This window comes from Rhipicephalus sanguineus, chromosome 5 (assembly GCF_013339695.2).
Source record: "Rhipicephalus sanguineus isolate Rsan-2018 chromosome 5, BIME_Rsan_1.4, whole genome shotgun sequence".
Taxonomy (NCBI): domain Eukaryota; kingdom Metazoa; phylum Arthropoda; class Arachnida; order Ixodida; family Ixodidae; genus Rhipicephalus; species Rhipicephalus sanguineus.
Window position 1 is genome coordinate 110447524 of NC_051180.1, and position 18165 is coordinate 110465688.

At 47.9% G+C, this 18165-nt stretch overlaps 1 protein-coding gene across 1 annotated transcript in view; it reads left to right on the plus strand.

Moving 5' to 3' along the window:
- The first annotated feature begins 17012 nt into the window (after positions 1-17012).
- LOC119394903 (disintegrin and metalloproteinase domain-containing protein 10-like) overlaps positions 17013-18165 on the plus strand; it is a 37790-nt gene continuing 36637 nt past the window's right edge. Inside the window, exon 1 of the mRNA XM_049416014.1 lies at positions 17013-17127. Within this exon, the coding sequence (XP_049271971.1) occupies positions 17013-17127 (115 nt within the window). The remainder of the gene's footprint in view (positions 17128-18165) is intronic.

Consider the following 18165-nt stretch of genomic DNA (forward strand, 5'->3'; position numbering starts at 1 on the left):
CCTTTCGTCTGAGAGAGAGACAGATAGAGAGAGAGAGAGAGAGAGAAGAAAATGAAGGGCAGTGGTGGTTAACCAGGCTGCACAGGGTTTGATACCCTACACGGTTGGAGGGGGAAGGGCAGGAAGAGATAGAGAAAGTAAAAAGAAAGGAGAGAACAGCTGATGCACGCACACGCAGCCGCGTTGACTGCGTATAACCAGGAAATAACAAACTAATAACTGCTTCAGAATCCGGTTGTTATGCGATTGCTTTAGATAAAATAGCCAAAACGTTACATTCGGAAAGCCGAAAGAATGCCGAGGCGATGAAAGCGGCGGCGGATGTCGCGCGGCCGTCATTATTCCCATTGCTCACTCATAGAGAAGCCGGTGCAATGTTTGTCTCAAAATGCTACGCTCAAATGCTATGCTGCGCTCAAAGGTTAAGCTGTCCCTTCGAGCGTTTTGTGACGTGTGTTTAGAACAAAAGGTTGCCGATTCATGGTACCGTTTGTAGGCTACGACGGGAGAGCAGTATGCCGTCCCAGTCACATGGGCGTCAAGCTCTGTGAATTACAACAGCTTTGTTCAGACCACGGCCGGACTGGATAGGCGCTTGGGCACTGCGCCCGTGCGCTTCTCCAGTCCGGCCGTGGTTGAGAAAAAGATTGACGATTCAGAGTACTGCGTACTCTACTACGGGAGAGCTATAAGCCGTCCCGTAAGCCATTACTACCACGACAGCGTTCCTTTAGGTGTGTTTAGAAAAAATTGTGAACGCTTTAGAGTGTTAAAAAAATGGGAGAGAGAAATTACACATCATCTCCCCCTACGGGCAACCATGGTGGGATGCGAAAGCATCGCGGGGGGTGTGCATCGAGTTTCCGTTTCTCTTATGTGACTTATGAGACGGTGGTTGTCAAGGCGTCTGGATTACCGCTTGCCGACGCTGACGTTTACGTTCGGCTTCCCGAGCCTTCCTCTGCTCCGCGGTGGTGGCGCTGCCGCCGCAACTAGCGCCGACGTTGACGTTGTTCAAGGCGTTTTGCACACCATTGCACTAGGGAGCCTATGCATGACCGCCGTTCATGTAGGCTCCCTACATTGCACAGAGAGGAAATGAGGGAAGCACAGCGAAAGCGTGCTTTTGCAGCCTCGCAGCTTCGAGATTCGCTTGCCGGCGTTGCCGCTTACGTTCAGCTTCGCAAGCGTCCATAGCGCCGTTGCGAAGGAGAGTGCAACGCTTGCCGGCGTTTCCGTTTACGTTCAGCTTCGCGAGCGTCCATAGCGCCGTTGCGAAGGAGAGTGCAACGGGAGCGAGCGCGCGCCGCATTATATACGAGCGCACAACTGTGGCGGAGAGAGAGAAACAGGAGAAGAGAAACGAAGCGGAGGCAGCGCTCACGCCACCTCTTCCCACCTCCTCGCGCTCACGCGAGGAGAGGGGGGAGAGTTGGTGCATGCGCAGTATGGATGCGGACGCCGCAGAACGGACACTGCCTCGAGAATAAGATGCTTTCGCATCTAAAAATGGCTTACAATTTATAGTATGATGAGTATAGTACTCTACAATGCGAGAGCATTCAGCCGTACCGATATCCAAAAAGCGTGGTTTCTCGGAACGAAGAAAAGACGCAAGAGAACCAATGTTACCCATATGCTAGCCAATTCGTGGCTGTCCGCCTCATACGTGATACCTTGCAGGAATGACGTTGCGATTCCGGATTTTTTGCGGCTTCTGTTAAAGTAGTCCTTCAGGAACGGCGAAATGTATGGCGCGGTTCAAAAGAATATGTTTGATTTCGTCGTCGATGCATATCTTTTAGCCTGTGCTTTTTCTGGTGCGAATGCCGCAGCGCGCTGGCTGGGACACGAGAGCAGCTTATCGCAGCTTATGGCAACGAATATGGTTGTGAAAAAACGAACTTTTTAAAATTCTTTTTAAAGCTCCTTGGAGAAAACCCGTATACACGTCCTGTGCGACTCAACTAGAGACAATGCGGTATACCGAAGTGACCGCTCACGACTGCACTAGATGACCGTGAATGCTGACAACTGTAAGAGCAAAGTATATTGTAATGACAAATCTAAAGATCTAAATCTGCATATGAGCGAACGCAACACGTACAAATCGGTAGGCGATATTTATTTCATACAATGGGTTCAGCAGTCACGGGCCACTCTTTCCAATTACGCGAGGGAGGCAGTAATGCTGGCGGCGCCGACCGCGTTCAAGCGACGAATTCAGTACAAGCTGTTTGCTTCTGCATAAAGCGCTTAGAATACTTGCACTAAGGCGTTCCTTACAGCGCGAAGGACGGCACGCGCGACGAGAGCTGACAGTTCGTGGTTTCAGCGAAATTGTCTGTGTGCTGCAGCGTTGGTTCAGGAAGATTTGATGGAACGCATTTCAAGAGCATTACGGAACACTCTCAGTTATCGGCTAGTTCTCGCCTTACTGCTGCGTTTGGCTGTCGCATGCATCTCGTGAAAGTGCTAGGTTACCTTAACCGAAGGAGTTTGGTAGCGTCGTACTATTTCGCGGTCGTACTGCTCGGTGGGCCCTCCTCTTGCTTGTAGTACAGGCAAGAGAAGGGCCTACCGATTACCAGCATCGAAACCAACACTCAATAAACGAAGTAGGAGTAGTAGCAATTGCTTTCTTATAGTGACTACCGCTGCATCTGATATTTGAATGGCGGAGGCGCAGGGAGAGAATATGGAGGGCACCGAAGATTAAGTTGGTCGAAGGAAGCTATTTACGGGAATACAGTTTAGAAATAAACAAAATAAATAAATAAATAAATAAATAAATAAATAAATAAATAAATAAATAAATTAATTAATTAATCTTTTCGCGTTTCTTGACACCGACTTACTCGCTCAGCCGGTTTCTAAAGTGTCCACAGCGAAGGTGGGTTTCTAAACAGGAGGGGGGTTCTAAAGTACCCCCGCCCCCCCGCACACGGTAAATGCGATCAATAAACGTTTGCCCACGGGTGCTCCAATAGGACAATCTAAGCCAGTATGTGTAGCGTTCTATAAAACATGCCTAGATTAAATGAAGAAAAAATATAAATACTTCTGAACTTGAATGAGCTTGATTTTCTTAATGAAATTCCTGGAAGCAGTATAGCTGTGTGGCACTTGTCACGACTGCACTAGGGCTCACGTGATGCTAAAGCATGCATGTTTTAGAGCGCAGTTCCTAGGCGCCCGTTCCTGCGTCGAACGGCGTCGCCGTCGCCGTCGGTGGCGTAAGCGCACGAACGAGTACGTGCCACAGGAATTGGGCAAGCCCCACTACCGTGTCCAACGAAGATGAAGTATGTGCCGCATAAATTGGGCAAGCAAAGAAGAAGACGTGTGTTGGTCGAAGGCGCTCTTTAGCCGTGGCTGTGCAGAAGAAACACATCGAGAGCCCCCGAAACAAGAACCAAGCAATGCACCAGGCCCTGGAAACGACCAATTGTGATTCAATGGCGCAGGTCTGGAACATCACGGCGTCATGGACAAGGCAGAGTACATTTCGGTTTTCCAAGCGGGTACTCCTCGTCCCACCCTCATGCTACCCCGCATCGTGCCGCAAAGGTGGGTGACTTTGACCCATGGGTGGCGTCCCTCCTAGGTTCAAACATGGATCTTCAGATAGTGCTTGACACGTACGGATGTGCTGTTTAAGTGGTGGAATAAATAAGGCCAACCGAGGTATGTCCAATCTGAACCGGGCAGTTCAAGAAATTGTCAAAGAGAAGGGCGACATGGATTACACGCAGGCACTGAGACATCTGGGTGTGAAGATGCTCAACGCGATTAAATAGAGATATGGACCTGTACATGCATACATGCCTCTCTCAAATTGTTTGTCTCAACTTGTCGCAAAATCAAAACACCTAAACAGCTGCGCTCAGAATTCGCATTAGGCAGTACGTATCGTAATCGTCGGCGAATTTTTCTCTTTCAACAATCGTGGAACAGTACAATTCAGATCAGTGCTTGCCTAAATATTTCGGCCTCGCTCCTGTGATACCTTCGACAATAACTGGAAAACCACTGAGAAACCCCAACGATCTCTCGCAATCTACTACTCTGAGCTAACGTTATCTCACAGTTCATTGGGCGTTGAATAAGGCCGAAGGTTACCGTTCGGTCTAGTCTAGTGCACCATCCAGGTGCTAAGCCTTCAACGCTACCTAAGTTGCGTCGCTCTTCATCATAACCAAGGAGGTTAAAACCTGCTTGATCATAACCTGCAAGAAGGCTGCTCCTTAGTATGGAAATGCCTCGCATGCCGCATAGCACCGTCAGGTAAAACCACACGCGATTAACAAAGTCCTTTTCATTTCCTTATTCCTTTCCCCCTTAGTAGGATAGCAAACCAGACGCGCGTCTTGGTGACCTCCCTACCTCCCTATGTCTTCCTCCTCCTCCTTTTTCGTCCGGAAGTCCAGGCGGTGCGCTGAACCTTGATATCACCGTCAATCCTATGAGAGCTTTCACGCTATGAGTGAAACTGGCCATTTTTCTGTAAGCTGTTTGGTGCAGTGAAAGATAATTAACGTTATGGAAAACTGTTAATGTTAACTATGCGCTAATCGAACGCGAGGCAGATATTAAAATGCTCAGCGTGAAGCAGAGTGTCATTGCTAGGATTTCAGGCCTGCCTTGGTTTTGTTTCTGATGTAGCACACAATACAGTTACTGAAGCAAAGTATGAAAGAATGAACTGACATCGGCTGCCCTTTCAGTTTGGGTATAGATCATGCATATAGTGCATATAGCTTTGATGCATGCATATAGCTTTGATGATACTCGTGATGACGAATTGTTGGGTCGGCAAACAGCAGCATGACGACTAACGAAGAATTATGTGCTTCACTTGCATGAACAACTTCTGTGCTTCGAGAAGAATGGTCTTTGCAAACTGGGCTTGTGAGAAAAGAATTGATTTAAGAGCTGCCTCATCAAGCTATAGCGACTCGAACTCGTTGTGTCGCTCCCAGGAAAGTAAATAAACACGCTGTCTTCGTGATGAGCAAATTGTGTTGTTGTAGCTACCCAGCACATAGCCTGCGGTTAAAATTTTCAGGGAGATCGGCATACTTTTCTAAATCGCAACTCAGTGTCCAGCAAAAACCTTAGTGTAAAACGGAGAAGGAAGAACCAGACGAAAATGTAGTACACATTTCGCTGAACTGAATTTGTTCTTCAACGGGTGCTTTTGTGTTCTTCATCCAACGAAGCTGCGGACTTCAGCACTCTAACTGCATGTGCGTTATCGCATGCAAGGTTAATTATTCGTCTGCTAAGGTAAAGTTTCAGTGCTTCAGTGAATGAGAGGTATAAAACACGCGTGGTAAATGTTTTAAATACGAAGCATTTCTTAGGTAACCAAACGCACTTTGAGCGTTTCTATCTACGTATCTATCTATCTAGCCGCCTACGCCTGGTTGCTTGTGTGGTCGCCTCCTTAACTTGGTATAGACCAAAATTGGCATAGGAAGGCATGAGTGTATGACAGACACGACTATCTGGTCATGACCTGAATAACCTGAAAATCTCGTCGTGCACGTCATGAAATCCTTTCCTCCAGTGCCGTGTACATACCCGTATACTACGGGCCGCGGTATGCGGGCATGAGTCACGGTGATTCATAGTCCAAACCTACAAAAGAACGGCGACAAAAGACATTGCTAATTTAAACGCGAGAGCCTTACAGAATATGAATGGATCATGGGGGCCTTACGGGCTTCCTTGGCAACCAACAGAAATGCACATGCGAGGAACCTACTACGCTATAAATCATCATAATTTTTGTGAAGTGGGAACGCAGCTACTATGCCATATTTCGTCATTCTGGGGAGACCCGTGGTACCTGCTAAACACTTGTAAGGCATTATGAGCACTTTGTTGATGCTGTGGCTGATGACGATGAAGAATTATGGCAGAACCCTTTGTATTGGGTTGGAAGCATTCAACACCACACTTGTTGCGCAATTCGCATTGTGTGACGCCTGGTTGTTATTTCACTCTTCTACCACGCTACATTACATATGTTAATGTGGTTTCTTCCCGACATGAAGCCTGTATAGGGACTTTTTGCAAAGCAGTTTCAAGCACCGGCTTGGCTCTTAGGTAGAATACCGGGCTCCCGCGCAGAGGGCGAGGTTCGAACCCCGTTCTGCCTGGATATTTTTCCTTATGTCATTTTTTTAGCATTTCGCGCGATAGCGGTTGCGGACACCGGCGGCGGGGGCGGCGGCGACGCACAACTACGGCGCAAAAACGGCCCTTGTTGCGATATAACAGCTTTCGCTGTACAACTTGGAGAAAGCGATAGCGTAATCGGGCCCTGTGCGCATCGCCTTCAACCGTGCCTCAAGGAAAGAAACGTTTGTGCGGGTAACATTGGTGGTTTCAAACTATCCTAGAATGCCTACTGGATGTACATTTACTAAGTGCCCACTAAGCCATAATTCGTCCTTTTGCAAATTGGCGCAGTACCCACTACGCATCCGTAAAGTGCCACGCGCACCAGCACAGCTGCGCACTTTGTAATGGTGGGCAGCTTTAAACCACCCGCTCGTTGCCCAGTTCACACGTTTTGAAGCCTGGCTCGATTCTACGATTCTGCCACGCAATATTACATGCTTTAAGGGAACTCAACTCACTACATGAGGTTCTTATAGTGTTTTTTACGAAGCAGTTTCAAGCACTGGCATGGCTCCGCGGTAGAACACCAGCTTGACACGCAGATGACCCGGGTTCGAATCACACCCGGACCAAACTTCAGTACGGTATAGCAAGGAGGAAAGGGAAGTGAGGGTGAGAAGGAGGGATAGATAGAAATGAGGAGGGGAGGGTAAAGTTATCATAGCCGTGTACAGTATACTTTAGCGAGGAGGCTGAAAGGAAGTGAGGGTGAGAATGAAGGGAAGGAAGAGGCAGAGTGTGAAGCATAGCATAGCATAAATAGCTATGCTATGCTTCACTCTCTCAAGTTCTCTGGCCACCTAGACGGCGAATTCGACGCTAATGGTATTGATCATGCTTGCTGACGCTGTCATACACAGATTTGTACTGGATGCGGGAAAAGTCGTGTTTGTAGCCGTGCCGTTCTGAAGAACATGAAAAATTTATGCAGTTGCGGTCAACGTGAAAGCTATAGGAATTGCGGAGCAGTGATTTGCCCGCCCTTCAGCGACGTTCGCGTTCGGCGTCGCTCGCGTGCACGATAGCGCGTGCTGGCGTTCCAAACGTACAGCCTGCTCGGCGTCCGTGGCGGGAAAGGAAACCTTCATTAAAGATGCAGTGGCGCCTTCTCCCATCTTCCTTTAATTCTCCCTCACCCTCACGTATCTCCTCCTCACCCTGACTTTCCCTTTCCCGCCCCCTTGCTATGCTATGCTGTACACGGCTATGCTATGCTTTACTCTCCGCCTATCCCTTTTCTTCCTCCACACCCTCAGATCTCTCCTCCTCACCCCCACTTCCCTTTTCCACCCTATACTACACATACTATACCCTATACTGTACATACTATACCCTACACTACATACCATACTATACTATACTATACAATACTATACTATACTATACAATACTACACATGGCTATGCTATAGTATGCTGGCTATGCTATGCTTTACCTTCCCCCTGCCTCATTTCCATCCTCCTCATCCTCACTTCCCTTTTCCGACCCCTTGCTATACTTACTATACATGGCTACGCCATACATGGCTGTGCTATACATGGTTCTGCCTGAGTAACATGCATGGTTATGCTTTACCCTCTCCACTCCTCATTCCCCTCATTCTCACTCTCACTTCCCTTTCCTGAACCTTTACTATACCATACTTACATGGCTATGCCATACATGGGTTTGCCTGCGTGACGCCATCCATGGCTATGCTACGCTTTACTCTTTCCCTTCCTCCTTTTCCTCCTTCTCACCCTGACATCGCTTCTCCTCAACCTCACTCCTCTTTTCCGTTTTCTTACTATATCATACTATACATGGCTATGCTATACATAGATATGCTGTACATGATTTTGCCTGCCTGACGCCAAGCAACATCAGACGACAGCATACGACAGCCTGGGCCTTTAAAGAGCCCCTCACCAGGTTTGACAATTTCGACCTAACGAGCGCAATGCATACACTGGGCGTTCACGATCACGTCTGCCAAAATTTGCAACGCTACGCGCCGCGGAAATGGGTCAAATTTCAAGCTGAACGCTGCTTGCCCTTCCTCTCGCGCGCTCGCGCCCCGAGAATGAGGGGATGACGTACATGAGAAAATGGCCCTACGTAGATGGTAGTGCTGTGACGTCGCTCCTCTACGTAGACGACTGTGCTCTCACGTCGCCAACAGTAGCACGTGACACTGCGATAATTATTTGACACGACGGGTGTAGTTTGTGCAATTTGTTACTTGAATGAATTAATAAAACTTGAGAGAAATAATAAGACACACAAGGGAATGTGTGCCTTTTTTTCATTTTTTTCGTGAATTGCAGCGTGATGCGGGGCTAATGTGCCTCCGTTTCCCATGCGTTCGTGTCCCCGCGGTTAGAGCATCGAGCAGACGCCAGCCCTGGAAACAAAAGTAATGTTCTGGCGTGTTCGAGCACTCATTATGCTCATTGATTCTACCGCGTCCAAGTAAACGTTAAGGCGGCACTGACTCATGATACCGCCACTCTCGTGCCCGTACAAATGTCGCAGCTTTTATGCCGGTCCCACAGAAACAGGCAGTACACCACAGAGAACGCTGGCACAACGCCCACGGCCGCTACATAAAAAAAAAAAAAAACATGGTTGATCCCTCCGTCATAGGAATCGGAATAACACGAAAGTAAAGCGTGCCATTGCAGAAGTAACTGAATGTTCACTGTACATTGATATAAGAGAGCTGGCACAATGTATATTGATGTCTGGCAGCTAATGGCACCGTTCAACGTGCATGCACCCACTTTGATGACTGGTGGTACATCTCCATCTCGACGACTAACGTCCATGTTAAATGATTAAACAAACCTTTCTGGTAGCTGTAGTAATCAACGGTGAAGGCATAATGAAAGAACAAGTTGGGATAGGCAGAAGAGCGTCGCATATTGGACGCAGAACTTGGTCGCCATCTCGCGGCATGTTAAATGTGATTGAACACCATGCACGGCCGGACTAGAGGGAAACGCAAAGCACGTCGTGCCGCCCCGGTAGCCCGGCCGCTACTCTTCTCGAGGCGAGCGCGTGAGCGGGGAACGCGGTGTTACAGCCAGGTGTGGCAGGCGCGCTTCGCAGAGCTATTTTAGGGGCGAAGCTCCTTAAGGCGGCACCCGTTCGTCCCTCGTAGTCGTAGTCGTAGTCGTAGTAGTCGTAGTCGTAGTGCGCAACCAGTCTTACGCTTTGACCTCCAAGGTGGTGCCGGTGGGAGATTTTTCCTGTGCGTTGTTGAACAATAAAAAATTCGCAGCGTTAGCTAAAAGCCGACTTCTTCTGTCTCTCATTCCCATTAGCAGCCATTGTTTACCTCCAAGGTAGTGAGTGCCTGTTGAGATTTCTCCTGTGCGTGATTAAACAATAAAAATTTTGTTCAAAACGCCGTTGATTGATGAAATAAACCAACGAAAGACGCCAGATGTTTTGTAAAAGCAGAACGAAAGAACGCCAGATGTTTCTAAAGCAAAACGAAAAGACGCCAGCTGCTTAACGAAAGACGCCAGATGTTTTCTAAAGCAATGGTTTTCTAAACAATGAAAATTCACAGCGTACATGTAAAATTAAAGTGAGCTGCAAGTCGTCATAACTCACCGAACCTTTAGTAGAAACGCGCCCGATCTCACGTCGGTGATGATGTACTGGGCAGAATTCACAGAAGATTCACGGTTTACCGATGAACCTCCGCAGCTTCGCCCACTCATCATCATTCCCTCCGTGGATATGCTGTGATTTTTGGTTCGGATTAGCATGATGCTATGAGCGAGGCCGACGCTTTTACCACGCTTGGGCCAATGTCGCCACCTCGCGGTGTGTTAAGGCATTGATAAAATTGAACTATTGAAAACGCGCCGAATGGGACGGACGTGTAACGCGTTGCAGGTGCTAATCGTGGAGGCCATAGTAATGACGAATTACTTGAACTTACCGCTCCAGAGGGCAACACCACGCCGCCGACCGGGAGAGTTGCAGATATAAAAGCGCGTTTGTAAAGCCTCTAGAATCTGTGACCGTGGCGCAGTGGATAGCGTGCCCGGCATCTGTACGTTGTTGCGGACCGAGCGGTCGTGGGTTCGGTGCCCGATGACGGAACCTTTTTTTCTTTGCCATCTGATCGTGTACCTTTTTTCGGCGTCATTTCCGTGACGGAAATACGTCACTGAAGTCTTGGTGGACCCCGGCATAAAACACTTTCGTGTTAAAAAGGTAGCGGCCGTGCAACGCCGCTCGCGTGCTCGGGCTGCCTCGGGCACGTCATGCGCACGTGACCATGCATACGCATGACGTGTTCATGCATATGTGTCAAGTGAAGAGGGCAGGGAAGGGATTTGGCTTGCGAAGGCTGACGGGGCAAATGGCAAGGGTTTGAAACTCGCCTCCTTGCATAGTGGTTTCGCGCCGCTACAAATTATTGTTTTTCTCAGCTCGTAATGAACCGATTTCAAAAATTCTTGCGGCATACTGCTCTTAATTCGGCGCACAAGAACTTCCAGCGTCTAACTAAATTTTGCTATGTGGCCTGGTGAGGGGCCTTTTAAAGTTCTCCGCACTTTATAAAGGGCGCCCCCGATCATCCTTTTCTTCCTTATTAAGGCGAAAGCCTTAGATCCCTCATCAAACCCGAAAATTGACCGGCGTCCCGCGTCGTTGGCGTCAGTACAAGTTATGCAAAAAAGCATCATCACATGATGACGTCATAGATCGCCAAAATTTGTGACGTCACTATGACGTCTCTGGGACGTCATCACATGACATCATCGCTTGGTCAAAGGTGGAGCGATCACGGAGGTAGTGCAATACCACGTTAGGTGCGGAAAGCTTTCGGTAAGTGGCGCAGCAGGATCAATACATTGTCACTAGAACACATCGACTGAGAAGAAATAGAAGATGGATTTCGCCTTCGAGTCGTCTTAGGTGAATGCATAAGGGGCCCTGTGAATTTACGTAGCGTTAGGTACACTGGCCGAGTCGGAGCGGTTTCGCGTGCGCTGCCGTCTCTATGGCCCCAACGCCGGCGCTGCACCGGGCGTTGGGGCCATAGAGACGGCAGCTTGTGACTGCACTGACCACCGAGCCGTCTTTGTGGCAATAGAGAAATGGCGTTGAGCAAAATATAAATATACATGTGTCACATAATGCGTACACCATGTGTGTGTCACTGAAGCAGCAGTAAGCATGATAATCAAGCTAATCCTAGACAATCAGGAGAGCTGAGAACAATCAGCTGAACCTTAGCTCACGATACGTATATCCTGGCTTATAGCTGAGCTAAGCCGCTACAAAATTTTTTTACAGGCTTGACGTTTCAGTAAACCGCTAGTACTGCGCGACCTGCACGACCAACCAATACTGTGCACTGACGAACGATGGTACGACGCATTCGGACCAACATACTACTAAAAGATTTGCAGTACACAAAAGACTGCGCTGTGTACGCATGTATGTGATGTGATGATGCAGATTTTCTAAGCTTTAGGTAGAAAGTATCCGCCTAAAGAACTTGATAACGTATGCAGAGTGCTCGCGCTGATATCTAAACGACCCCACTTTTTCTCGACTTTTTTGACCATGTTAATTTTCTGCCAACATCGTAGTCACCAGAGCTCCGCAGATTTGAAATTAACTCCTGCGCGGAAGCCTGCATTCAATGGAAAACAAAATAGCAAGTTTTATGAAGCCTGACGTGTTAAAGGGGTGAAAAAAATTGGCCGCGTATCTGCGTGCTTCGCTGCAAATGTCGTCTAAAGACGATAGAAGAGGCGCTCCGTGAGGTATGGACGCCATCTGGCAATACGTCGGGAAACATGAGTGCTGTGTTGCGGGCTGGTAGTCCCGATGCAGCAGCAGGCGAAGACCGGCGGTGACCAACGAGACCGGCGGGGACGCCAGCCAGCCCGAACACGCGGTTTGGCGCGAAGCGCTGAAGCAGAAGAAACGTCCGCACTCAACGAGTACTCTCCGCACACTCTTTTATTTACACGTCGCCTGGGTAAAACAGGAATGCCAGAGCGGCGCCCCATGGCATTCATACAGTGCAATACAGAAGCGAAACCGAAACACAACAATGAGCTCGTGCAGAGGGCACGGAGGAAGGCAAGTTTCAGCGCATTCGCATTTGCAGCGCAGCTTAAGAAGCTAGGGTGTTTAGAATTACGTATGCATGCATTTTCTATGAAAGGAACACACGACCTAATACTTACCTAGTGATGTTGCGCCTCAGTTATGCCTAATGTTTGCTTTTTGATCGACAATGTACACAAGTATGAACCTAGTCAGCCGTTCAAGATGGCTGGCCCTTGGGCAAGTGGTTCAACTTTGGCCGAGTAGCTGAATCGAGTGACGTGCCGACAAACAGAAAGACAGACAGACAGACAGACAGACAGACAGACAGACAGACAGACCAACATTTTTCCGTTTAAGTATCCCAAGAAAGACTATCGTCTTTAAAAGTCGCCAACACGGGGTGTCGCTGGAGCCGATGTTTCGACAAGTGCACAAGTCCATTTATCAAAACGTCGGCACCAGCGACATCCACATGTTGACGAATTTTTCATCCCTTCAAATTTCCATATTCCCCCAAACCTCGGCCTGTTTTGGATTTCCTCTGACGTGTTAAAGTAGCGTAACGACAACAGCTTCCTTGTTTCAAGTCAGCATTACTTGATCAACAACATGACTGCACTCCCCCTCCTCAGGCTATAGTTGGTCTCCCAAAAACAAAAAAAACAAAACAAAAGCGAGCCCCAAATAATAAAAAAAGAAAAGTTTTGTTCATATTTTGTGCAGGTTTTATTAGACCTATACGTGGTCGAAATTCACTGGCAGCACTTAGCATGGCGCCATCGGTACTCGAAGTCCGGTTGTAATATTTGATCTGTTCATTTAGACCTAAGGACATTACTGATTGGGCGTGCTCATGTATTCCCGCGGTGCTTCGGTAACAACAGCAACGCAGGACGCACGACAAGTATGCGGCATGGTATATTATTCACTGCCAATTGATCCGGGATACAAATGTCGGAATATAAATGCGATGTTTTTTTTGTTTTCTGTGTGTATTTCCGGTTTATCCTAGATTTGTGCGCTACTTCACCAACACAGCGAGATGATAAATCACTGACTCGAGCAACTTTCTACTTTACTAGGAATGTAGTGTTCGCAATGAACACATTGCCCGCGGAAGTTCGTATTTGCCCTGCATATATTATATGTCCATGCACTTGCCATTTATTCATGACCAACTTCATGTACCCCCCTGCTAAAATCACCAAATGGTGACTGCAGTACCTGTAAGTAAAAAAAAATTACTTCGCAGTCAGTGGTTGTCCTTGTCGCACACCTCGAGTTTGCGCCAAATCAAACTGGAAAAGGACACAGAAAGTTGAAGCGTGCACAAGCGCGCGTTTCACCAAGTAGCCCAAACTAACTCCTACTAAGGTGCATTTGTATACTTACCCGAGTTGAAGAAAAGAAAAAGTAATCTACCCAAAGCTGGAAACATTGTGACATCTCATAGTGATAATAAGCCACACTCCATCAAATAAATGTCATGCTTTAGCTCCGTAAGAGCTTAACAGACCAGTGTGGAACCTACACGAAAGCGCTTGCATTTAGGCTCCCTATAGGCAACACACTCGCAGTAAGCGTAGTGCCCACGTCGACGCTGTGTGATGAATGTCTCACGCATCGCGCCAGGCGAGCTGGGCTTCGGGGCTTCGCACGTCAGACGCAAACAAAGGCGCAGGAGCTCAATGCAGCCGCTGAAAGGTGGGCACGGGGAACGTAAGGAAGGAGACCATTCATAGCTGACACCACTGTATAGGCGTCAAGCTGAGAACAACTGGTTCGGAGAATTGGGCCTTTTACGCGGACTATAGGGTTGCGTAGGACAGGATTCTGTAGTTCCTGTGTGAGCCTGACAGAGCCGGGTTGTCGGCAGCAGATGTGTAAGTACTGTTCCGAAGTCATGGTTGTGTTTGCAACGTGCAATGAGGGTAGAAGAACGAGAGTTCTATTTACAGAGGGCTAAATTGTTTTGCTGCGTTAAAATAAAGCATTCGACGAACTGTCAAAGCATTCGCCTGTGATTTGTCTAACAGTCATATTCGCCAAACCCTTTTACCCTCCCATGCCAGTTTTGGTCTACGCGAAGTTAAGAAGGCGATCATGAGAGCACCCAAACATAGGCGGCTAGATAGATAGATAGATAGATAGATAGATAGATAGATAGATAGATAGATAGATAGATAGATAGATAGATAGATAGATAGATAGATAGATAGATAGATAGATAGATAGATAGATAGATAGATAGATAGATAGATAGATAGATAGATAGATAGATAGATAGATAGATAGATAGATAGATAGATAGATAGATAAAAACGCTCAAAGTGTCAAAGGTTCGCTAAGAAATGCTTCGCAATTAAAAACAGAACAAAAAGAAAAACACCCACACACACGCAACTACGGCTCAACGAAGTTGATTGATCGCACAAACTTCAGCAGCGCTTTCGTGCTGCTGAAGCTCGAACGTTCCGGCATTCTAAGATTGATTGCTCATAATGCCACGGGCCATCGAGGCGTGCTAACGTTGCTAAGAGTCTCTAGGAACTGTAGCGAGGGCAATGACAGAGGATGTGTGCAATGTTTTCGTCGCGACCGCACTGATCACAAGCAGCCCTACCTACCAATCTGATGCTCTAAGCAAAGCTGTTCTTGAATGACACTCAGAGTAAGCAGTAAATAAGTAGACAGGCGAAGATTGGTCCTCTCAGCTCCCATGTATTCCTCGAAATAGGTTAGATTATCGCGTTAAATCCGCCATCCGAGCCGTAAATATCCTTACTCATCTGTACCATTTGAAATATTATGTCACAATAATCACAGTGGTCACAACGGCCTATCAAATTGATCTAAGGTCACAAAGAGAGAGAGAGAGAGAGCGCGCCCCGTATCGAATGATTACTACTAGAGAGAACTGGTTTTTGAGTGGAGCGTAACAGTAGTTGTTCTTTTTTTTTAGCCTGCGTTATAGACAACTGTGTTTTTTCCGTAGTCTAAGCTAAGCGTGAAGTAGGATCTTTCATGGAATTCCGCAACAGTTTCGGTGGCATGTAGAGTTGCATTTTAGCTACGACACCACACGCTTGAGGGATTGCATTCCTCCAATATCCCCACTTCGCATTCTTATCTTTCCCTTGAGGGGAGCATAAAAAGAAAACAAAGCTCAGGAACAAAGTATAAAGTAGCTTCACAGTTAAATACAGTAATAAGGACATTTCTTCCAGTAAACCACTAAAAAAATATGCGACTGACCCTCTGATTATGTGCGGTGCTTAATAGAGACGTCGTAATCTTTTAACTACAAAGCTTCGACCAGTCGTCAAGACTGGCACTCTTTTCTGGTCACTTTATATTTGCGCTCAGTTCAGATGTTATAGACTACCTTATAGATCGTTTACAAAGAGCTCAACAGGAGTATTGTCCAGTTGAGGTTACATTATCTTCCCTGCCTTGTAGTCAATATTTTATCCTTTCCCCTCGGCCAAATTGTCCTGCGGATATCAGGGACATATGTCGTAAGCTATATACTACTTACATCGGTGCAAGGACTTTAGAGGTAGTCTAGGAAATGAGCGCAGTAAAGAAAAACGAACGGTACGCTAATAAATCTTTTATCACTTGAACCAATACGCTCCGCTTTGTACGAAAAAGAGAGACAGAGAGTGAGAGTCGCCGTTTAGTATGCAAGGTTAATCGTTCGTGAAAATAGAGCGATTAGGGGTGTTAGGAAACTTCATGCACCGGCGCCGGTAAATCGAGGCTTCAGAGGGAGGGGGGCGCACATCACCAAGCTCGGTTCGACGTGGCCCAATCGACTGAAGGGCATCCCACGTGACAGCTTGACTCCTTCATTTTATCTTCTAACGTTCTCCTCCTTGCATGGTTAACGTTCCATCGCTGGGCGTGCGAGCGTTCTGGGTCAACGAGTCGTTAGCGGAGCGTGTCAGACACCCTCGAGGATTGTATCATGACCTGCGTTAAAGAAGAAAAAAAAAAGAGCGAGACTTGCGGCATAAAACAGTTGTGAACGTACAGAAAGAGAAGAAGCAGGCTGTGGGTGGCCGGGAGAGGAGGGGAAGGGTAAAGGAGGCGGTATCTGCGTGACTGGGGTGAAGAGGAGTCGCAGTGGTTATAAATAATGACCCACGGCTCTCTGCGGTCGCCGACGAAAACGGGGCGCGTAATTTGGCGCCGGATTCGTTATGTGCTGGCAGATGCCAGCCGCTCCGGCACAGAGGCCCCGCGCTGTGCTGCGGCGAAACAGTCACAGCTTCGGGTATTGTTCGCCTCCGGAGAACGACTATGACACCCTTCAGCGCGGCTTCGCCAGCGGGCTGTTCTAGCGCGCGATAAGCAGACTAGACACGCAGTCGAAAGTTAAGAGAGAATGAGAGGAAGAAGAGAGCAACGCGTGTCAGGAATGTAGTGGTGTGGTAAGTGAGCGCTACATCCTTTATTGCCTTTCTCTCGCAAATTGGGCCAAGTTTAGAAGTGTCAAAGCGTCGGGATGCTCCGAGAGCAGGCGGCGCGTGCTGCTAATGGTATGCGCGAGAAACATGCCCGCGCGCTCTCGCATGCGAGAAGCAGGCACAGAAGCGAGCAGGCGGAGACGCGCACATACTCACGCACGCGGATACAAACACAGACACGCAAGAGAGGGCGTGGAGAGCGTGCCGGGCACGAAGGCATGCGTGCTTCCAGTGTCCCGCAGCCAGCGTGTCATTTGGCGTTCCCGAACCGGAGGCGTAATGACGGCCGTGGAAATTAGCGGTTCGAGCTCGGATGCGCCCATTCTCGCTGCCCGTAGCATGAACATAGCAGCTGAGGAGAACCTCGAGAAAGTTATTGTGGAGCTGACCTTATGTGGCAGTGTACACGTGCCAACGTCCCGGTTCTTATAACAATTTTTTAAACAACTGATCTACCTGCGCTGTATGTGTTTATAAGCGAACTTTTAGCTCTGTTCTTGAGACCAACGCGGAATTAAAATACAGCAGTATGAGAAGCATGTCGCTTGGGTAGTTGGTTTGTCTTGTCAAACAGACGTTTCTGTATTATTTGTGGAGCTGTTGAAAATTGTGCTGCTTGACAAGAACGTTACGTGAATATGCAGATATGTCTCCCTGGATGGTATGCGATATTTCTGTGGTAACTGCATGTAATGCTTGCGGCACCGAAGAAAACACCAACCACTTGATGTGCCATTGTCCTTGATTTGCCTCGTAGAGACAAGTACTTTCCAACGCACTGGTTACGATGGTTACGATGTTGCAGTACCCCCGTGCAGGGGGTACTGCAACATCGTAACCATCTCTCGTCGGTCCACAAGGCAGTGAAGGCATTGTTCTGCTTTTTGAGGACGACCGGCTTGTGCGAACGCCTCCGACTTGTTTTTCAATCCCGCACGCTTCAGTGAATTCACTGCCTCTCTCTCTTTTTTTTCTCTTCCCTCCTCTCTATTTCTCATTCTTCTATTCCCCTTCCCCAATCCCCCAGTGTAGGCGAGGGTAGCAATTCGGGCTTATTGGTCTGTCATGCTTCTTAGCGCCAGTGTGTGTGTACTTTCTTCCCTTCGTCCTTGTCTTTTGGCGCCCACATCCAAGAAGCACCCAGTGTAGGGTAGCCAACCGGAAGTTTTTCTGGTTAAATTTCCTGCCTTCGCCCTTTCTGTTTCCTTCCTTCCTGCGTGCTAATTGCCTGAAATCATAACGCGCGCAGGACTTATGGCCACATGAAGTATTCACGGTACAGATACAAAGGAGGAGGAAAAGGATGTTGGATGCAGGTGCATCGGCCCTTGTAAGAGATGCCGGCAAGCGCATCCTTTTTAGGAATATGCGTTCGTGTAGGCAGTATAGCATTGTCTATATATTAATACGCCAACTTTCTATGGCTCGGAAC